We start from the raw sequence: 23,327 nt of genomic DNA, 5'->3' as shown, positions 1-23,327 counted from the left end.
CGTCTTTCCTTCCAACTGTCCCTCTACTGGAACCAAATCCCTACGTCCGTCTTTGCTTCCAACTGTCCCTCTACTGGGACCAAATCCCTCCGTCCGTCTTTCCTTCCAACTGTCCCTCTACTGGAACCAAATCCCTACGTCCGTCTTTGCTTCCAACTGTCTCTCTACTGGGACCAAATCCCTCCGTCCGTCTTTGCTTCCAACTGTCTCTCTACTGGGACCAAATCCCTCCGTCCGTCTTTGCTTCCAACTGTCCCTCTACTGGGACCAAATCCCTCCGTCCGTCTTTCCTTCCAACTGTCCCTCTACTGGGACCAAATCCCTTCCTCCGTCTTTCCTTCCAACTGTCCCTCTACTGGAACCAAATCCCTACGTCCGTCTTTGCTTCCAACTGTCCCTCTACTGGGACCAAATCCCTCCGTCCGTCTTTCCTTCCAACTGTCTCTCTACTGGAACCAAATCCCTACGTCCGTCTTTGCTTCCAACTGTCCCTCTACTGGGACCAAATCCCTCCGTCCGTCTTTCCTTCCAACTGTCCCTCTACTGGAACCAAATCCCTCCGTCCGTCTTTCCTTCCAACTGTCCCTCTACTGGGACCAAATCCCTCCGTCCGTCTTTCCTTCCAACTGTCCCTCTACTGGGACCAAATCCCTCCGTCCGTCTTTCCTTCCAACTGTCCCTCTACTGGAACCAAATCCCTCCGTCCGTCTTTCCTTCCAACTGTCCCTCTACTGGGACCAAATCCCTCCGTCCGTCTTTTCTTCCAACTGTCTCTCTACTGGGACCAAATCCCTCCGTCCGTCTTTCCTTCCAACTGTCCCTCTACTGGGACCAAATCCCTCCGTCCGTCTTTCCTTCCAACTGTCCCTCTACTGGGACCAAATCCCTCCGTCCGTCTTTCCTTCCAACTGTCCCTCTACTGGGACCAAATCCCTCCGTCCGTCTTTCCTTCCAACTGTCCCTCTACTGGAACCAAATCCCTCCGTCCGTCTTTCCTTCCAACTGTCCCTCTACTGGGACCAAATCCCTCCGTCCGTCTTTCCTTCCAACTGTCTCTCTACTGGGACCAAATCCCTCCTTCCGTCTTTCCTTCCAACTGTCCCTCTACTGGAACCAAATCCCTCCTTCCGTCTTTTCTTCCAACTGTCCCTCTACTGGGACCAAATCCCTCCGTCCGTCTTTCCTTCCAACTGTCCCTCTACTGGGACCAAATCCCTCCGTCCGTCTTTCCTTCCAACTGTCTCTCTACTGGGACCAAATCCCTCCGTCCGTCTTTCCTTCCAACTGTCCCTCTACTGGGACCAAATCCCTCCGTCCGTCTTTCCTTCCAACTGTCCCTCTACTGGGAGCAAATCCCTCCGTCCGTCTTTTCTTCCAACTGTCCCTCTACTGGGACCAAATCCCTCCTTCCGTCTTTTCTTCCAACTGTCCCTCTACTGGGACCAAATCCCTCCGTCCGTCTTTCCTTCCAACTGTCCCTCTACTGGGACCAAATCCCTCCGTCCGTCTTTCCTTCCAACTGTCCCTCTACTGGAACCAAATCCCTCCGTCCGTCTTTCCTTCCAACTGTCCCTCTACTGGAACCAAATCCCTCCTTCCGTCTTTTCTTCCAACTGTCCCTCTACTGGGACCAAATCCCTCCGTCCGTCTTTCCTTCCAACTGTCCCTCTACTGGGACCAAATCCCTCCGTCCGTCTTTCCTTCCAACTGTCCCTCTACTGGAACCAAATCCCTCCGTCCGTCTTTCCTTCCAACTGTCCCTCTACTGGGACCAAATCCCTCCGTCCGTCTTTTCTTCCAACTGTCTCTCTACTGGAACCAAATCCCTCCGTCCGTCTTTCCTTCCAACTGTCCCTCTACTGGGACCAAATCCCTCCGTCCGTCTTTCCTTCCAACTGTCCCTCTACTGGGAGCAAATCCCTCCGTCCGTCTTTCCTTCCAACTGTCCCTCTACTGGAACCAAATCCCTCCTTCCGTCTTTTCTTCCAACTGTCCCTCTACTGGGACCAAATCCCTCCGTCCGTCTTTCCTTCCAACTGTCCCTCTACTGGGACCAAATCCCTCCGTCCGTCTTTCCTTCCAACTGTCTCTCTACTGGAACCAAATCCCTCCGTCCGTCTTTCCTTCCAACTGTCCCTCTACTGGGACCAAATCCCTCCGTCCGTCTTTCCTTCCAACTCTCCCTCTACTGGGAGAAAATCCCTCCGTCCGTCTTTTCTTCCAACTGTCCCTCTACTGGGACCAAATCCCTCCTTCCGTCTTTTCTTCCAACTGTCCCTCTACTGGGACCAAATCCCTCCGTCCGTCTTTCCTTCCAACTGTCTCTCTACTGGGACCAAATCCCTCCGTCCGTCTTTCCTTCCAACTGTCTCTCTACTGGGACCAAATCCCTCAGTCCGTCTTTCCTTCCAACTGTCCCTCTACTGGGACCAAATCCCTCCGTCCGTCTTTCCTTCCAACTGTCTCTCTACTGGGACCAAATCCCTCCGTCCGTCTTTCCTTCCAACTGTCTCTCTACTGGGACCAAATCCCTCCGTCCGTCTTTCCTTCCAACTGTCCCTCTACTGGGACCAAATCCCTCCGTCCGTCTTTCCTTCCAACTGTCCCTCTACTGGGACCAAATCCCTCCGTCCGTCTTTCCTTCCAACTGTCTCTCTACTGGGACCAAATCCCTCCGTCCGTCTTTCCTTCCAACTGTCTCTCTACTGGGACCAAATCCCTCAGTCCGTCTTTCCTTCCAACTGTCCCTCTACTGGGACCAAATCCCTCCGTCCGTCTTTCCTTCCAACTGTCCCTCTACTGGAACCAAATCCCTCCTTCCGTCTTTCCTTCCAACTGTCCCTCTACTGGGACCAAATCCCTCCGTCCGTCTTTCCTTCCAACTGTCCCTCTACTGGAACCAAATCCCTCCGTCCGTCTTTCCTTCCAACTGTCTCTCTACTGGGACCAAATCCCTCAGTCCGTCTTTCCTTCCAACTGTCCCTCTACTGGAACCAACTTCCTCCCCCAGAACATCCGTGGGGAGAGCTGTACTCAGGGAGGAGATATCTATACAAGGGGGAGCTGTATAAAGGGGAGGAAGGGGTGAGATCTGTACTGGGGGGAGCTGTACTGGGGCAGAGGTAAGATTGGTACTGAGAGTAGTACATACTGGGGGAAGGGGTAAGATTGGTACTGGGGGGAATACATACTGGGGGAAGGGGTAAGATTGGTACTGGGGGGGATACATACTGGAGGAAGGGGTAAGATCGGTACTGGGGGTTAATACATACTGGGGGGAAGTTGTACTGGAGGAAGGGGTAAGATTAGTACTGGGGGGTAATACATACTGTGGGGAAGTTGTACTGGAGGAAGGGGTAAGATTAGTACTGGGGGGTAATACATACTGTGGGGAAGTTGTACTGGAGGAAGGGGTAAGATTGGTACTGGGGGGAATACATACTGCAGGAAGGGGTAAGATTGGTACTGGGGGGAATACATACTGCAGGAAGGGGTAAGATCGGTACTGGGGGTTAATACATACTGGGGGGAAGTTGTACTGGAGGAAGGGGTAAGATTAGTACTGGGGGGTAATACATACTGTGGGGAAGTTGTACTGGAGGAAGGGGTAAGATTAGTACTGGGGGGTAATACATACTGTGGGGAAGTTGTACTGGAGGAAGGGGTAAGATTGGTACTGGGGGGAATACATACTGCAGGAAGGGGTAAGATTGGTACTAAGGGGGGATACATACTGGAGGAAGGGGTAAGATCGGTACTGGGGGTTAATACATACTGGGGAGAAGTTGTACTGGAGGAAGGGGTAAGATTAGTACTGGGGGTTAATACATACTGTGGGGAAGTTGTACTGGAGGAAGGGGTAAGATTAGTACTGGGGGGTAATACATACTGTGGGGAAGTTGTACTGGAGGAAGGGGTAAGATTGGTACTGGGGGGAATACATACTGGAGGAAGGGGTAGGATTGGTACGGGGGGGGGGGAATACATACTGGAGGAAGGGGTAAGATTGGTACTGGGGGGGAATACATACTGGAGGAAGGGGTAGGATTGGTACGGGGGGGGGGAATACATACTGGAGGAAGGGGTAAGATTGGTACTGGGGGGGAATACATACTGGAGGAAGGGGTAGGATTGGTACGGGGGGGGGGAATACATACTGGAGGAAGGGGTAGGATTGGGACGGGGGGGGGGGATACATACTGGAGGAAGGGGTAGGATTGGTACGGGGGGGGGGGGAATACATACTGGAGGAAGGGGTAGGATTGGTACGGGGGGGGGGAATACATACTGGAGGAAGGGGTAGGATTGGTACTGGGGGGGAATACATACTGGAGGAAGGGGTAGGATTGGTACGGGGGGGGGGGAATACATACTGGAGGAAGGGGTAGGATTGGGACGGGGGGGGGGGATACATACTGGAGGAAGGGGTAGGATTGGTACGGGGGGGGGGGGGAATACATACTGGAGGAAGGGGTAGGATTGGTACGGGGGGGGGGAATACATACTGGAGGAAGGGGTAGGATTGGTACGGGGGGGGGGGAATACATACTGGAGGAAGGGGTAGGATTGGGACGGGGGGGGGGGAATACATACTGGAGGAAGGGGTAAGATTGGTACTGGGGGGGAATACATACTGGAGGAAGGGGTAGGATTGGTACGGGGGGGGGAATACATACTGGAGGAAGGGGTAGGATTGGGACGGGGGGGGGGGATACATACTGGAGGAAGGGGTAGGATTGGTACGGGGGGGGGGGAATACATACTGGAGGAAGGGGTAGGATTGGTACGGGGGGGGGGAATACATACTGGAGGAAGGGGTAGGATTGGTACTGGGGGGGAATACATACTGGAGGAAGGGGTAGGATTGGTACGGGGGGGGGGAATACATACTGGAGGAAGGGGTAGGATTGGGACGGGGGGGGGGGATACATACTGGAGGAAGGGGTAGGATTGGTACGGGGGGGGGGGGGAATACATACTGGAGGAAGGGGTAGGATTGGTACGGGGGGGGGGGAATACATACTGGAGGAAGGGGTAGGATTGGTACGGGGGGGGGGGGAATACATACTGGAGGAAGGGGTAGGATTGGGACGGGGGGGGGGGATACATACTGGAGGAAGGGGTAGGATTGGTACGGGGGGGGGGAATACATACTGGAGGAAGGGGTAGGATTGGGACGGGGGGGGGGGATACATACTGGGGAGCTTTGTCTGCAATAGTACACATAGCTGCAGGGAGCAGGAGAGAGCCATGTGCTCCCTCTCATCTACACAGGGGGGCGCCAGATCCCGGATCCAGTGATGAAATCTGGCCTTGGTCTTTCTTAGCTGAGGAATCCGCTCACCCGTTCCTTTAGAGGGTAAAATCTGGGAGTAGAAAATGCCCCCGCATCAGTGAATGTAAACAATGCCCCATCATTGGTTTTAGTGGAAGAAATAGTGCCCTATTGTTATCACAGGAATAGCACCCCATCATTCATATCAGTGGGAGGAATAGTGCCCCATCATTGGTGTCAGTGGGAGGAATAGTGCCCCATCATTCATATCAGTGGGAGGAATAGTGCCCCATCATTGGTATCAGTGGGAGGAATAGTGCCCCATCATTGGTGTCAGTGGGAGGAATAGTGTCCCATCATTGGTGTCAATAGGAGGAATAGTGCCCCATCATTAGTATCAGTGGGAGGAATAGTGCCCCATCATTGGTGTCAGTGGGAGGAATAGTGCCCCATCATTGGTGTCAGTGGGAGGAATAGTGCCCCATCATTGGTATCAGTGGGAGGAATAGTGCCCCATCATTGGTGTCAGTGGGAGGAATAGTGTCCCATCATTGGTGTCAATAGGAGGAATAGTGTCCCATCATTGGTGTCAGTGGGGGGAATAGTGCCCCATCATTGGTGTCAGTGGGAGGAATAGTGCCCCATCATTGGTGTCAGTGGGAGGAATAGTGCCCCATCATTGGTATCAGTGGGATGAATAGTGCCCCATCATTGGCATCAGTGGCAGGAATAGTGCCCCATCATTGGTATCAGTGGGAGCAATAGTGCCCCATCATTGGCATCAGTGGCAGGAATAGTGCCCCATCATTGGTATCAGTGGGAGGAATAGTGCCCCATCATTGGTGTCAGTGGCAGGAATAGTGCCCCATCATTGGTATCAGTGGGAGGAATAGTGCCCCATCATTGGCATCAGTGGCAGGAATAGTGCCCCATCATTGGTATCAGAGGGAGGAATAGTGCCCCATCATTGGTGTCAGTGGGAGAAATTGTGCCCCATCATTGGTATCAGTGGGAGGAATAGTGCCCCATCATTGGTATCAGTAGGGGGAATAGTGCCCCATCATTGGTGTCAGTGGGAGGAATAGTGCCCCATCATTGGCATCAGTGGCAGGAATAGTGCCCCATCATTGGTATCAGTGGGAGGAATAGTGCCCCATCATTGGTATCAGTGGGAGGAATAGTGCCCCATCATTGGTGTCAGTGGGAGGAATAGTGCCCCATCATTGGTGTCAGTGGGAGGAATAGTGTCCCATCATTGGTATCAGTGGGAGGAATAGTGCCCCATCATTGGTATCAGTGGGAGGAATAGTGGCCCATTATTGGTGTCAGTGGGAGGAATAGTGCCCCATCATTGGTATCAGTGGGAGGAATAGTGGCCCATTATTGGTGTCAGTGGGAGAAATTGTGCCCCATCATTGGTATCAGTGGGAGGAATAGTGCCCCATCATTGGTATCAGTAGGGGGAATAGTGCCCCATCATTGGTGTCAGTGGGAGGAATAGTGCCCCATCATTGGCATCAGTGGCAGGAATAGTGCCCCATCATTGGTATCAGTGGGAGGAATAGTGCCCCATCATTGGTATCAGTGGGAGGAATAGTGCCCCATCATTGGTGTCAGTGGGAGGAATAGTGCCCCATCATTGGTGTCAGTGGGAGGAATAGTGCCCCATCATTGGTGTCAGTGGGAGGAATAGTGCCCCATCATTGGCATCAGTGGCAGGAATAGTGCCCCATCATTGGTATCAGTGGGAGGAATAGTGCCCCATCATTGGTATCAGTGGGAGGAATAGTGCCCCATCATTGGTGTCAGTGGGAGGAATAGTGCCCCATCATTGGTGTCAGTGGGAGGAATAGTGTCCCATCATTGGTATCAGTGGGAGGAATAGTGCCCCATCATTGGTGTCAGTGGGAGGAATAGTGCCCCATCATTGGTATCAGTGGGAGGAATAGTGCCCCATCATTGGTATCAGTGGGAGGAATAGTGGCCCATTATTGGTGTCAGTGGGAGGAATAGTGCCCCATCCTTGGTATCAGTGGGAGGAATAGTGCCCCATCATTGGTATCAGTGGGAGGAATAGTGTCCCATTATTGGTGTCAGTGGGAGGAATAGTGCCCCATCATTGGTATCAGTGGGAGGAATGGTGCCCCATCATTGGTATCAGTGGGAGGAATAGTGCCCCATCATTGGTGTCAGTGGGAGGAATGGTGCCCCATCATTGGTATCAGTGGGAGGAATAGTGCCCCATCATTGGTGTCAGTGGGAGGAATAGTGCCCCATCCTTGGTATCAGTGGGAGGAATAGTGCCCCATCATTGGTGTCAGTGGGAGGAATAGTGCCCCATCATTGGTATCAGTGGGAGGAATGGTGCCCCATCATTGGTATCAGTGGGAGGAATAGTGCCCCATCATTGGTGTCAGTGGGAGGAATGGTGCCCCATCATTGGTATCAGTGGGAGGAATAGTGCCCCATCATTGGTGTCAGTGGGAGGAATAGTGCCCCATCATTGGTATCAGTGGGAGGAATAGTGGCCCATTATTGGTGTCAGTGGGAGGAATAGTGTCCCATCATTGGTGTCAGTGGGAGGAATAGTGCCCCATCATTGGTATCAGTGGGGAGAATAGTGCCCCATCATTGGTATCAGTGGGAGGAATAGTGCCCCATCATTGGTGTCAGTGGGAGGAATAGTGCCCCATCATTGGTGTCAGTGGGAGGAATAGTGCCCCATCATTGGCATCAGTGGCAGGAATAGTGCCCCATCATTGGTATCAGTGGGAGGAATAGTGCCCCATCATTGGAGTCCGTTATGGATGGACATGTTATGGGCCCCTCAAGAGCCGCATAAAGGCAAGTAAAGGGCCACATCCGGCCCCAGGGCCGCAGTTTGGAAACCACTGGTCTATATCTACAAGAAAAGTGTCCTCTTAGTGTGGGACGGAGGGATGGGGGGTTGGATCCCGTCAGCTATTTATTGTTCTCTGGATCCCCAGTAGGGATCTGTCTGGGGACCGTTATTGGTGAAGAAAGGAAGTGCTGAGCATCCAACATGTCAGAGTTGTCACCGGTAGAAGAATAGAAGGAAAATCTTCCAATGGGGACACTTGTGGGAGGAGATTTCCAGGCAGGGCCGCTGATAAGCCAGTACAACTGGCCCTGCTGTACCGGGCCCAGCCAGCAGGGGGGCCCGGCAATCAGAGAATAAAAGAATGCAGAGTAAAAAAAAAAAAAAAAAAAAAAAAGTCTCAGCCAGCATCCGACTTATCTGAGCTTTTTTCATCTTTCTGGGTGCCTCCGTATTCATGTTTTGTTCTTGTGGATGTGAGGTACTATTTTTTCTATTTCGGGAGCATGTCACTTCCGCAGCCACGCCACAACTGGCTCAAGTCCCGCCCTGCACATTCCCTTCCCATGCGGAGTGATTCATCTCCTTCTGCTTAAGGCAGGAGCAGACATATAGGGGTCACCATTGAGCTTGGGCTGCATGCTGCAGGGGGCACGTGTGCCCCCCCCCCCCCCCATGCCTGAATTGTTAGAGAAGTGACTGCCTGATCCTCAGCTGATGTGTAAATCGGTGATGCAGGAACTCGATCTCACTCTTTACAGTTACACTGAAAGGGAAAGCAAAGGGAGAGCTGGCTTGCAGTGTGTACTGTGCTCTCTGCCTCCCCCTAGAGGTCAGTACCCGGCATGGAGATTGAAGGTATAGTGCTGCTGACAATTAAAACAAAAGCAACCTGTATATGTTTGTAATTATGCATGTGTGTGTGCTCAAAATCAGAGGGCAGGGAAGAGGGATTTAACCGACTATAGTAGATGGTAAATTCTCACAGTATCCCCTCGGGAAAGGAGACAATAGACCCTTCAAATGCACAGATTTTGGATATACAGTAGAAGTGAGGGGCCAATTCTGTTGAGAAAGCATGGCCAGAAATCTGTCATTTTTGTCCCCCTGTCCCAAAAAAAAGTTGCCGGCTGCTATGCAAATCTAGCCTCATGACCTCTGCCATGTGTAACAACAGGTCCTCCTTAGCAGACAGCTACCGTTTAAGAGATGTGTCTGTGTGTGTATATTTACGTGTGTGTGTGTATGTATTTATATGCATATTTGTATATGTGCGCGTGTGTGTGTGTATACACTACTTTTAAACTTGACGCCCTTTTTCTGTACGATCAGAGCTGATTTTCTTAGAGCGGTTCATAATACCAAAAAGAAAACACCATTCCTCTGAAAAGCAATCCAGGCTCAGATCGCTTTTCAGAGACAGTTGACAGACAGTAAAGAGGCAATATATTGTAACATGACTGGTAAAATGTTGATAAACACTGATCTAGAGGAACCGATCTCTCCAATTTCCTCCTGCAGCCGCTGAAAGCCTGGAAGAGGATAAGGGTGGGGCTAAAGGGGGCCCCCAGACAGGTATGCTGTATGGGGCCCCATGATTTCTATCAGCTGCCCTGTTTCCAGGACTTCAGATATTGATCATTATTAGTTATCAGAATATCTGATGTCATAGTAACCACTTCCCATGTCTCGTCCTTTACTCAGGCCCCGCCCCCTCAGATGATTGAACGCATGGAGCTGGCGCAGTGGTATCGGAAGTGCACCTCCTTCCAGGATGAGTGTGCGACGCGTTTCCAGCACTTCTCCGCCGCAGAACAAGAAACAAGTATGGAAGTTTCAGTATTTCTGGCATCCAGATGTATGGAAGTTGTCAGAGCCTTCACCATAGGTTGTCATCGGCCCGCCTCCCCCCAGTGTCATATGGCCCATAGGGCCTTCACCATAGGTTGTCCCCGGCCCACCTACCCCCAGTGTCATATGGCCCAGAGGGCCTTCACCATAGGTTGTCCCCGGCCCACCTTCCCCCCAGTGTCATATGGCCCAGAGGGCCTTCACCATAGGTTGTCCCCGGCCCACCTTCCCCCCAGTATCATATGGCCCAGAGGGCCTTCACCATAGGTTGTCCCCGGCCCACCTACCCCCAGTGTCATATGGCCCAGAGGGCCTTCACCATAGGTTGTCCCCGGCCCACCTCCCCCCAGTGTCATATGGCCCACAGGGCCTTCACCATAGGTTGTCCCCGGCCCACCTACCCCCAGTGTCATATGGCCCAGAGGGCCTTCACCATAGGTTGTCCCCGGCCCACCTACCCCCAGTGTCATATGGCCCAGAGGGCCTTCACCATAGGTTGTCCCCGGCCCACCTACCCCCAGTGTCATATGGCCCAGAGGGCCTTCACCATAGGTTGTCCCCGGCCCACCTCCCCCCAGTGTCATATGGCCCAGAGGGCCTTCACCATAGGTTGTCCTCGGCCCACCTCCCCCCAGTGTCATATGGTCCAGAGGTCCTTCACCATAGGTTGTCCCCGGCCCACCTCCCCCCAGTTTCATATGGCCCATAGGGCCTTCACCATAGGTTGTCCCCGGCCCACCTACCCCCAGTGTCATATGGCCCAGAGGGCCTTCACCATAGGTTGTCCCCGGCCCACCTCCCCCCAGTGTCATATGGCCCACAGGGCCTTCACCATAGGTTGTCCCCGGCCCACCTACCCCCAGTGTCATATGGCCCAGAGGGCCTTCACCATAGGTTGTCCCCGGCCCACCTTCCCCCCAGTGTCATATGGCCCAGAGGGCCTTCACCATAGGTTGTCCCCGGCCCACCTACCCCCAGTGTCATATGGCCCAGAGGGCCTTCACCATAGGTTGTCCCCGGCCCACCTCCCCCCAGTGTCATATGGCCCACAGGGCCTTCACCATAGGTTGTCCCCGGCCCACCTACCCCCAGTGTCATATGGCCCAGAGGGCCTTCACCATAGGTTGTCCCCGGCCCACCTACCCCCAGTGTCATATGGCCCAGAGGGCCTTCACCATAGGTTGTCCCCGGCCCACCTACCCCCAGTGTCATATGGCCCAGAGGGCCTTCACCATAGGTTGTCCCCGGCCCACCTCCCCCCAGTGTCATATGGCCCAGAGGGCCTTCACCATAGGTTGTCCTCGGCCCACCTCCCCCCAGTGTCATATGGTCCAGAGGTCCTTCACCATAGGTTGTCATCGGCCCGCCTCCCCCCAGTGTCATATGGCCCATAGGGCCTTCACCATAGGTTGTCCCCGGCCCACCTACCCCCAGTGTCATATGGCCCAGAGGGCCTTCACCATAGGTTGTCCCCGGCCCACCTTCCCCCCAGTGTCATATGGCCCAGAGGGCCTTCACCATAGGTTGTCCCCGGCCCACCTTCCCCCCAGTGTCATATGGCCCAGAGGGCCTTCACCATAGGTTGTCCCCGGCCCACCTACCCCCAGTGTCATATGGCCCAGAGGGCCTTCACCATAGGTTGTCCCCGGCCCACCTCCCCCCAGTGTCATATGGCCCAGAGGGCCTTCACCATAGGTTGTCCTCGGCCCACCTCCCCCCAGTGTCATATGGTCCAGAGGTCCTTCACCATAGGTTGTCCCCGGCCCACCTCCCCCCAGTTTCATATGGCCCATAGGGCCTTCACCATAGGTTGTCCCCGGCCCACCTACCCCCAGTGTCATATGGCCCAGAGGGCCTTCACCATAGGTTGTCCCCGGCCCACCTTCCCCCCAGTGTCATATGGCCCAGAGGGCCTTCACCATAGGTTGTCCCCGGCCCACCTTCCCCCCAGTATCATATGGCCCAGAGGGCCTTCACCATAGGTTGTCCCCGGCCCACCTACCCCCAGTGTCATATGGCCCAGAGGGCCTTCACCATAGGTTGTCCCCGGCCCACCTCCCCCCAGTGTCATATGGCCCACAGGGCCTTCACCATAGGTTGTCCCCGGCCCACCTACCCCCAGTGTCATATGGCCCAGAGGGCCTTCACCATAGGTTGTCCCCGGCCCACCTACCCCCAGTGTCATATGGCCCAGAGGGCCTTCACCATAGGTTGTCCCCGGCCCACCTACCCCCAGTGTCATATGGCCCAGAGGGCCTTCACCATAGGTTGTCCCCGGCCCACCTCCCCCCAGTGTCATATGGCCCAGAGGGCCTTCACCATAGGTTGTCCTCGGCCCACCTCCCCCCAGTGTCATATGGTCCAGAGGTCCTTCACCATAGGTTGTCCCCGGCCCACCTCCCCCCAGTTTCATATGGCCCATAGGGCCTTCACCATAGGTTGTCCCCGGCCCACCTACCCCCAGTGTCATATGGCCCAGAGGGCCTTCACCATAGGTTGTCCCCGGCCCACCTTCCCCCCAGTGTCATATGGCCCAGAGGGCCTTCACCATAGGTTGTCCCCGGCCCACCTTCCCCCCAGTATCATATGGCCCAGAGGGCCTTCACCATAGGTTGTCCCCGGCCCACCTACCCCCAGTGTCATATGGCCCAGAGGGCCTTCACCATAGGTTGTCCCCGGCCCACCTCCCCCCAGTGTCATATGGCCCACAGGGCCTTCACCATAGGTTGTCCCCGGCCCACCTACCCCCAGTGTCATATGGCCCAGAGGGCCTTCACCATAGGTTGTCCCCGGCCCACCTTCCCCCCAGTGTCATATGGCCCAGAGGGCCTTCACCATAGGTTGTCCCCGGCCCACCTACCCCCAGTGTCATATGGCCCAGAGGGCCTTCACCATAGGTTGTCCCCGGCCCACCTCCCCCCAGTGTCATATGGCCCACAGGGCCTTCACCATAGGTTGTCCCCGGCCCACCTACCCCCAGTGTCATATGGCCCAGAGGGCCTTCACCATAGGTTGTCCCCGGCCCACCTACCCCCAGTGTCATATGGCCCAGAGGGCCTTCACCATAGGTTGTCCCCGGCCCACCTACCCCCAGTGTCATATGGCCCAGAGGGCCTTCACCATAGGTTGTCCCCGGCCCACCTCCCCCCAGTGTCATATGGCCCAGAGGGCCTTCACCATAGGTTGTCCTCGGCCCACCTCCCCCCAGTGTCATATGGTCCAGAGGTCCTTCACCATAGGTTGTCATCGGCCCGCCTCCCCCCAGTGTCATATGGCCCATAGGGCCTTCACCATAGGTTGTCCCCGGCCCACCTACCCCCAGTGTCATATGGCCCAGAGGGCCTTCACCATAGGTTGTCCCCGGCCCACCTTCCCCCCAGTGTCATATGGCCCAGAGGGCCTTCACCATAGGTTGTCCCCGGCCCACCTTCCCCCCAGTGTCATATGGCCCAGAGGGCCTTCACCATAGGTTGTCCCCGGCCCACCTACCCCCAGTGTCATATGGCCCAGAGGGCCTTCACCATAGGTTGTCCCCGGCCCACCTTCCCCCCAGTGTCATATGGCCCAGAGGGCCTTCACCATAGGTTGTCCCCGGCCCACCTACCCCCAGTGTCATATGGCCCAGAGGGCCTTCACCATAGGTTGTCCCCGGCCCACCTCCCCCCAGTGTCATATGGCCCACAGGGCCTTCACCATAGGTTGTCCCCGGCCCACCTCCCCCCAGTGTCATATGGCCCAGAGGGCCTTCACCATAGGTTGTCCCCGGCCCACCTTCCCCCCAGTGTCATATGGCCCAGAGGGCCTTCACCATAGGTTGTCCCCGGCCCACCTACCCCCAGTGTCATATGGCCCAGAGGGCCTTCACCATAGGTTGTCCCCGGCCCACCTCCCCCCAGTGTCATATGGCCCACAGGGCCTTCACCATAGGTTGTCCCCGGCCCACCTACCCCCAGTGTCATATGGCCCAGAGGGCCTTCACCATAGGTTGTCCCCGGCCCACCTACCCCCAGTGTCATATGGCCCAGAGGGCCTTCACCATAGGTTGTCCCCGGCCCACCTACCCCCAGTGTCATATGGCCCAGAGGGCCTTCACCATAGGTTGTCCCCGGCCCACCTCCCCCCAGTGTCATATGGCCCAGAGGGCCTTCACCATAGGTTGTCCTCGGCCCACCTCCCCCCAGTGTCATATGGTCCAGAGGTCCTTCACCATAGGTTGTCCCCGGCCCACCTCCCCCCAGTTTCATATGGCCCATAGGGCCTTCACCATAGGTTGTCCCCGGCCCACCTACCCCCAGTGTCATATGGCCCAGAGGGCCTTCACCATAGGTTGTCCCCGGCCCACCTTCCCCCCAGTGTCATATGGCCCAGAGGGCCTTCACCATAGGTTGTCCCCGGCCCACCTTCCCCCCAGTATCATATGGCCCAGAGGGCCTTCACCATAGGTTGTCCCCGGCCCACCTACCCCCAGTGTCATATGGCCCAGAGGGCCTTCACCATAGGTTGTCCCCGGCCCACCTCCCCCCAGTGTCATATGGCCCACAGGGCCTTCACCATAGGTTGTCCCCGGCCCACCTACCCCCAGTGTCATATGGCCCAGAGGGCCTTCACCATAGGTTGTCCCCGGCCCACCTACCCCCAGTGTCATATGGCCCAGAGGGCCTTCACCATAGGTTGTCCCCGGCCCACCTACCCCCAGTGTCATATGGCCCAGAGGGCCTTCACCATAGGTTGTCCCCGGCCCACCTCCCCCCAGTGTCATATGGCCCAGAGGGCCTTCACCATAGGTTGTCCTCGGCCCACCTCCCCCCAGTGTCATATGGTCCAGAGGTCCTTCACCATAGGTTGTCCCCGGCCCACCTCCCCCCAGTTTCATATGGCCCATAGGGCCTTCACCATAGGTTGTCCCCGGCCCACCTACCCCCAGTGTCATATGGCCCAGAGGGCCTTCACCATAGGTTGTCCCCGGCCCACCTTCCCCCCAGTGTCATATGGCCCAGAGGGCCTTCACCATAGGTTGTCCCCGGCCCACCTTCCCCCCAGTATCATATGGCCCAGAGGGCCTTCACCATAGGTTGTCCCCGGCCCACCTACCCCCAGTGTCATATGGCCCAGAGGGCCTTCACCATAGGTTGTCCCCGGCCCACCTCCCCCCAGTGTCATATGGCCCACAGGGCCTTCACCATAGGTTGTCCCCGGCCCACCTACCCCCAGTGTCATATGGCCCAGAGGGCCTTCACCATAGGTTGTCCCCGGCCCACCTTCCCCCCAGTGTCATATGGCCCAGAGGGCCTTCACCATAGGTTGTCCCCGGCCCACCTACCCCCAGTGTCATATGGCCCAGAGGGCCTTCACCATAGGTTGTCCCCGGCCCACCTCCCCCCAGTGTCATATGGCCCACAGGGCCTTCACCATAGGTTGTCCCCGGCCCACCTACCCCCAGTGTCATATGGCCCAGAGGGCCTTCACCATAGGTTGTCCCCGGCCCACCTACCCCCAGTGTCATATGGCCCAGAGGGCCTTCACCATAGGTTGTCCCCGGCCCACCTACCCCCAGTGTCATATGGCCCAGAGGGCCTTCACCATAGGTTGTCCCCGGCCCACCTCCCCCCAGTGTCATATGGCCCAGAGGGCCTTCACCATAGGTTGTCCTCGGCCCACCTCCCCCCAGTGTCATATGGTCCAGAGGTCCTTCACCATAGGTTGTCATCGGCCCGCCTCCCCCCAGTGTCATATGGCCCATAGGGCCTTCACCATAGGTTGTCCCCGGCCCACCTACCCCCAGTGTCATATGGCCCAGAGGGCCTTCACCATAGGTTGTCCCCGGCCCACCTTCCCCCCAGTGTCATATGGCCCAGAGGGCCTTCACCATAGGTTGTCCCCGGCCCACCTTCCCCCCAGTGTCATATGGCCCAGAGGGCCTTCACCATAGGTTGTCCCCGGCCCACCTACCCCCAGTGTCATATGGCCCAGAGGGCCTTCACCATAGGTTGTCCCCAGCCCACCTCCCCCCAGTGTCATATGGCCCACAGGGCCTTCACCATAGGTTGTCCCCGGCCCACCTCCCCCCAGTGTCATATGGCCCAGAGGGCCTTCACCATAGGTTGTCCCCGGCCCACCTTCCCCCCAGTGTCATATGGCCCAGAGGGCCTTCACCATAGGTTGTCCCCGGCCCACCTACCCCCAGTGTCATATGGCCCAGAGGGCCTTCACCATAGGTTGTCCCCGGCCCACCTCCCCCCAGTGTCATATGGCCCACAGGGCCTTCACCATAGGTTGTCCCCGGCCCACCTACCCCCAGTGTCATATGGCCCAGAGGGCCTTCACCATAGGTTGTCCCCGGCCCACCTACCCCCAGTGTCATATGGCCCAGAGGGCCTTCACCATAGGTTGTCCCCGGCCCACCTACCCCCAGTGTCATATGGCCCAGAGGGCCTTCACCATAGGTTGTCCCCGGCCCACCTCCCCCCAGTGTCATATGGCCCAGAGGGCCTTCACCATAGGTTGTCCTCGGCCCACCTCCCCCCAGTGTCATATGGTCCAGAGGTCCTTCACCATAGGTTGTCCCCGGCCCACCTCCCCCCAGTTTCATATGGCCCATAGGGCCTTCACCATAGGTTGTCCCCGGCCCACCTACCCCCAGTGTCATATGGCCCAGAGGGCCTTCACCATAGGTTGTCCCCGGCCCACCTTCCCCCCAGTGTCATATGGCCCAGAGGGCCTTCACCATAGGTTGTCCCCGGCCCACCTTCCCCCCAGTGTCATATGGCCCAGAGGGCCTTCACCATAGGTTGTCCCCGGCCCACCTTCCCCCCAGTGTCATATGGCCCAGAGGGCCTTCACCATAGGTTGTCCCCGGCCCACCTACCCCCAGTGTCATATGGCCCAGAGGGCCTTCACCATAGGTTGTCCCCGGCCCACCTCCCCCCAGTGTCATATGGCCCACAGGGCCTTCACCATAGGTTGTCCCCGGCCCACCTACCCCCAGTGTCATATGGCCCAGAGGGCCTTCACCATAGGTTGTCCCCGGCCCACCTTCCCCCCAGTGTCATATGGCCCAGAGGGCCTTCACCATAGGTTGTCCCCGGCCCACCTACCCCCAGTGTCATATGGCCCAGAGGGCCTTCACCATAGGTTGTCCCCGGCCCACCTCCCCCCAGTGTCATATGGCCCACAGGGCCTTCACCATAGGTTGTCCCCGGCCCACCTACCCCCAGTGTCATATGGCCCAGAGGGCCTTCACCATAGGTTGTCCCCGGCCCACCTACCCCCAGTGTCATATGGCCCAGAGGGCCTTCACCATAGGTTTTCCCCGGCCCACCTACCCCCAGTGTCATATGGCCCAGAGGGCCTTCACCATAGGTTGTCCCCGGCCCACCTCCCCCCAGTGTCATATGGCCCAGAGGGCCTTCACCATAGGTTGTCCTCGGCCCACCTCCCCCCAGTGTCATATGGTCCAGAGGTCCTTCACCATAGGTTGTCCCCGGCCCACCTCCCCCCAGTTTCATATGGCCCATAGGGCCTTCACCATAGGTTGTCCCCGGCCCACCTACCCCCAGTGTCATACTGCCCAGAGGGCCTTCACCATAGGTTGTCCCCGGCCCACCTTCCCCCAGTGTCATATGGCCCAGAGGGCCTTCACCATAGGTTGTCCCCGGCCCACCTTCCCCCCAGTGTCATATGGCCCAGAGGGCCTTCACCATAGGTTGTCCCCGGCCCACCTACCCCCAGTGTCATATGGCCCAGAGGGCCTTCACCATAGGTTGTCCCCGGCCCACCTCCCCCCAGTGTCATATGGCCCACAGGGCCTTCACCATAGGTTGTCCCCGGCCCACCTACCCCCAGTGTCATATGGCCCAGAGGGCCTTCACCATAGGTTGTCCCCGGCCCACCTTCCCCCCAGTGTCATATGGCCCAGAGGGCCTTCACCATAGGTTGTCCCCGGCCCACCTACCCCCAGTGTCATATGGCCCAGAGGGCCTTCACCATAGGTTGTCCCCGGCCCACCTCCCCCCAGTGTCATATGGCCCACAGGGCCTTCACCATAGGTTGTCCCCGGCCCACCTACCCCCAGTGTCATATGGCCCAGAGGGCCTTCACCATAGGTTGTCCCCGGCCCACCTACCCCCAGTGTCATATGGCCCAGAGGGCCTTCACCATAGGTTGTCCCCGGCCCACCTACCCCCAGTGTCATATGGCCCAGAGGGCCTTCACCATAGGTTGTCCCCGGCCCACCTCCCCCAGTGTCATATGGTCCAGAGGTCCTTCACCATAGGTTGTCCCCGGCCCACCTCCCCCCAGTTTTATATGGCCCATAGGGCCTTCACCATAGGTTGTCCCCGGCCCACCTACCCCCAGTGTCATATGGTCCAGAGGGCCTTCACCATAGGTTGTCCCCGGCCCACCTTCCCCCCAGTGTCATATGGCCCAGAGGGCCTTCACCATAGGTTGTCCCCGGCCCACCTTCCCCCCAGTGTCATATGGCCCAGAGGGCCTTCACCATAGGTTGTCCCCAGCCCACCTACCCCCAGTGTCATATGGCCCAGAGGGCCTTCACCATAGGTTGTCCCCGGCCCACCTCCCCCCACTGTCATATGGCCCACAGGGCCTTCACCATAGGTTGTCCCCGGCCCACCTACCCCCAGTGTCATATGGCCCAGAGGGCCTTCACCATAGGTTGTCCCCGGCCCACCTTCCCCCCAGTGTCATATGGCCCAGAGGGCCTTCACCATAGGTTGTCCCCGGCCCACCTACCCCCAGTGTCATATGGCCCAGAGGGCCTTCACCATAGGTTGTCCCCGGCCCACCTCCCCCCAGTGTCATATGGCCCACAGGGCCTTCACCATAGGTTGTCCCCGGCCCACCTACCCCCAGTGTCATATGGCCCAGAGGGCCTTCACCATAGGTTGTCCCCGGCCCACCTACCCCCAGTGTCATATGGCCCAGAGGGCCTTCACCATAGGTTGTCCCCGGCCCACCTACCCCCAGTGTCATATGGCCCAGAGGGCCTTCACCATAGGTTGTCCCCGGCCCACCTCCCCCCAGTGTCATATGGCCCAGAGGGCCTTCACCATAGGTTGTCCTCGGCCCACCTCCCCCCAGTGTCATATGGTCCAGAGGTCCTTCACCATAGGTTGTCCCCGGCCCACCTCCCCCCAGTTTCATATGGCCCATAGGGCCTTCACCATAGGTTGTCCCCGGCCCACCTACCCCCAGTGTCATATGGCCCAGAGGGCCTTCACCATAGGTTGTCCCCGGCCCACCTTCCCCCCAGTGTCATATGGCCCAGAGGGCCTTCACCATAGGTTGTCCCCGGCCCACCTACCCCCAGTGTCATATGGCCCAGAGGGCCTTCACCATAGGTTGTCCCCGGCCCACCTCCCCCCAGTGTCATATGGCCCACAGGGCCTTCACCATAGGTTGTCCCCGGCCCACCTACCCCCAGTGTCATATGGCCCAGAGGGCCTTCACCATAGGTTGTCCCCGGCCCACCTACCCCCAGTGTCATATGGCCCAGAGGGCCTTCACCATAGGTTGTCCCCGGCCCACCTCCCCCCAGTGTCATATGGCCCACAGGGCCTTCACCATAGGTTGTCCTCGGCCCACCTCCCCCAGTGTCATATGGTCCAGAGGGCCTTCACCATAGGTTGTCCTCGGCCCACCTCCCCCCAGTGTCATATGGTCCAGAGGTCCTTCACCATAGGTTGTCCCCGGCCCACCTCCCCCCAGTTTCATATGGCCCAGAGGGCCTTCACCATAGGTTGTCCCCGGCCCACCTACCCCCAGTGTCATATGGCCCAGAGGGCCTTCACCATAGGTTGTCCCCGGCCCACCTTCCCCCAGTGTCATATGGTCCAGAGGTCCTTCACCATAGGTTGTCCCCGGCCCACCTCCCCCCAGTTTCATATGGCCCAGAGGGCCTTCACCATAGGTTGTCCCCGGCCCACCTACCCCCAGTGTCATATGGCCCAGAGGGCCTTCACCATAGGTTGTCCTCGGTCCACCTCCCCCCAGTGTCATATGGTCCAGAGGGCCTTCACCATAGCTTGTCTTCGGCCCACCTCCCCCCAGTGTCATATGGCCCAGAGGGCCTTCACCATAGGTTGTCCCCGGCCCACCTCCCCCCAGTGTCATATGGCCCAGAGGGCCTTCGCCATAGGTTGTCCCCGGCCCACCTACCCCCAGTGTCATATGGCCCAGAGGGCCTTCACCATAGGTTGTCCCCGGCCCACCTCCCCCCAGTGTCATATGGCCCAGAGGGCCTTCACCATAGGTTGTCCCCGGCCCACATCCCCCCAGTGTCATATGGCCCAGAGGGCCTTCACCATAGGTTGTCCCCGGCCCACCTCCCCCCAGTGTCATATGGCCCAGAGGGCCTTCACCATAGGTTGTCCCCGGCCCACCTACCCCCAGTGTCATATGGCCCAGAGGGCCTTCACCATAGGTTGTCCCCGGCCCACCTCCCCCCAGTGTCATATGCCCCAGAGGGCCTTCACCATAGGTTGTCCTCGGCCCACCTCCCCCAGTGTCATATGGTCCAGAGGGCCTTCACCATAGGTTGTCCCCGGCCCACCTCCCCCCAGTTTCATATGGCCCAGAGGGCCTTCACCATAGGTTGTCCCCGGCCCACCTACCCCCAGTGTCATATGGCCCAGAGGGCCTTCACCATAGGTTGTCCCCGGCCCACCTCCCCCCAGTGTCATATGGTCCAGAGGTCCTTCACCATAGGTTGTCCCCGGCCCACCTCCCCCCAGTTTCATATGGCCCAGAGGGCCTTCACCATAGGTTGTCCCCGGCCCACCTACCCCCAGTGTCATATGGCCCAGAGGGCCTTCACCATAGGTTGTCCCCGGCCCACCTTCCCCCCAGTGTCATATGGCCCAGAGGGCCTTCACCATAGGTTGTCCCCGGCCCACCTACCCCCAGTGTCATATGGCCCAGAGGGCCTTCACCATAGGTTGTCCCCGGCCCACCTCCCCCCAGTGTCATATGGCCCAGAGGGCCTTCACCATAGGTTGTCCCCGGCCCACCTACCCCCAGTGTCATATGGCCCAGAGGGCCTTCACCATAGGTTGTCCCCGGCCCACCTCCCCCCAGTGTCATATGGCCCAGAGGGCCTTCACCATAGGTTGTCCCCGGCCCACATCCCCCCAGTGTCATATGGCCCAGAGGGCCTTCACCATAGGTTGTCCCCGGCCCACCTCCCCCCAGTGTCATATGGCCCAGAGGGCCTTCACCATAGGTTGTCCCCGGCCCACCTACCCCCAGTGTCATATGGCCCAGAGGGCCTTCACCATAGGTTGTCCCCGGCCCACCTCCCCCCAGTGTCATATGGCCCACAGGGCCTTCACCATAGGTTGTCCTCGGCCCACCTCCCCCAGTGTCATATGGTCCAGAGGGCCTTCACCATAGGTTGTCCTCGGCCCACCTCCCCCCAGTGTCATATGGTCCAGAGGTCCTTCACCATAGGTTGTCCCCGGCCCACCTCCCCCCAGTTTCATATGGCCCAGAGGGCCTTCACCATAGGTTGTCCCCGGCCCACCTACCCCCAGTGTCATATGGCCCAGAGGGCCTTCACCATAGGTTGTCCCCGGCCCACCTTCCCCCCAGTGTCATATGGCCCAGAGGGCCTTCACCATAGGTTGTCCCCGGCCCACCTACCCCCAGTGTCATATGGCCCAGAGGGCCTTCACCATAGGTTGTCCCCGGCCCACCTCCCCCCAGTGTCATATGGCCCAGAGGGCCTTCACCATAGGTTGTCCCCGGCCCACCTACCCCCAGTGTCATATGGCCCAGAGGGCCTTCACCATAGGTTGTCCCCGGCCCACCTCCCCCCAGTGTCATATGGCCCAGAGGGCCTTCACCATAGGTTGTCCTCGGCCCACCTCCCCCAGTGTCATATGGTCCAGAGGGCCTTCACCATAGGTTGTCCTCGGCCCACCTCCCCCCAGTGTCATATGGCCCAGTGGGCCTTCACCATAGGTTGTCCTCAGCCCACCTCCCCCCAGTGTCATATGGTCCAGAGGGCCTTCACCATAGGTTGTCCTTGGCCCACCTCCCCCCAGTGTCATATGGTCCAGAGTGCCTTCACCATAGGTGGCCCCCGGCCCACCTCCCCCCAGTGTCATATGGTCCAGAGGGCCTTCACCATAGGTTGTCCCCGGCCCACCTCCCCCCAGTTTCATATGGTCCAGAGGGCCTTCACCATAGGTTGTCCTCGGCCCACCTCCCCCCAGTGTCATATGGTCCAGAGGGCCTTCACCATAGGTTGTCCCCGGCCCACCTCCCCCCAGTTTCATATGGCCCAGAGGGCCTTCACCATAGGTTGTCCCCGGCCCACCTACCCCCAGTGTCATATGGCCCAGAGGGCCTTCACCATAGGTTGTCCCCGGCCCACCTCCCCCCAGTGTCATATGGCCCAGAGGGCCTTCACCATAGGTTGTCCTCGGCCCACCTCCCCCAGTGTCATATGGTCCAGAGGGCCTTCACCATAGGTTGTCCTCGGCCCACCTCCCCCCAGTGTCATATGGCCCAGTGGGCCTTCACCATAGGTTGTCCTCAGCCCACCTCCCCCCAGTGTCATATGGTCCAGAGGGCCTTCACCATAGGTTGTCCTTGGCCCACCTCCCCCCAGTGTCATATGGTCCAGAGTGCCTTCACCATAGGTGGCCCCCGGCCCACCTCCCCCCAGTTTCATATGGTCCAGAGGGCCTTCACCATAGGTTGTCCTCGGCCCACCTCCCCCCAGTGTCATATGGTCCAGAGGGCCTTCACCATAGGTTGTCCCCGGCCCACCTCCCCCCAGTTTCATATGGCCCAGAGGGCCTTCACCATAGGTTGTCCTCGGCCCACCTACCCCCAGTGTCATATGGTCCAGAGAGCCTTCACCATAGGTTGTCCCCGGCCCACCTCCCCCCCAGTGTGATATGGTCCAGAGGGCCTTCACCATAGGTTGTCCTCGGCCCACCTCCCCCAGTGTCATATGGTCCAGAGTGCCTTCACCATAGGTTGTCCTCGGCCCACCTCCCCCCGGTGTCATATGGTCCAGAGTGCCTTCACCATAGGTGGCCCCCGGCCCACCTCCCCCCAGTGTCATATGGTCCAGAGGGCCTTCACCATAGGTTGTCCCCGGCCCACATCCCCCCAGTGTCATATGGTCCAGAGGGCCTTCACCATAGGTTGTCCCCGGCCCACATCCCCCCAGTGTCATATGGTCCAGAGGGCCTTCACCATAGGTTGTCCTCGGCCCACCTCCCCCCAGTGTCATATGGCCCAGAGGGCCTTCACCATAGGTTGTCCCCGGCCCTCCTCCCCCCAGTGTCATATGGTCCAGAGAGCCTTCACCATAGGTTGTCCTCGGCCCAC

The 23,327-nt window shown here is 58.2% G+C and overlaps 1 protein-coding gene across 3 annotated transcripts in view; it reads left to right on the top strand.

The window, feature by feature from the left end:
* Positions 1-23,327, top strand: part of LOC143958445 (protein sel-1 homolog 3-like) — a 235,941-nt gene that overhangs the window by 74,822 nt on the left and 137,792 nt on the right. For all 3 annotated transcript variants that reach the window (XM_077467819.1, XM_077467818.1, XM_077467817.1), the window contains exon 8: positions 9,819-9,939. In XM_077467819.1, coding sequence (XP_077323945.1) covers positions 9,819-9,939 — 121 coding nt within the window. The remainder of the gene's footprint in view (positions 1-9,818; positions 9,940-23,327) is intronic.

The sequence above is a fragment of the Lithobates pipiens genome, unplaced genomic scaffold, assembly GCF_037356315.1.
Source record: "Lithobates pipiens isolate NorthernLeopardFrog02 unplaced genomic scaffold, aLitPip1_a1.2 Scaffold_106, whole genome shotgun sequence".
Lineage (NCBI taxonomy): Eukaryota > Metazoa > Chordata > Amphibia > Anura > Ranidae > Lithobates > Lithobates pipiens.
Note: the sequence above shows the minus strand (reverse complement) of the source record. Positions and strands in the feature narration are given on the sequence as shown.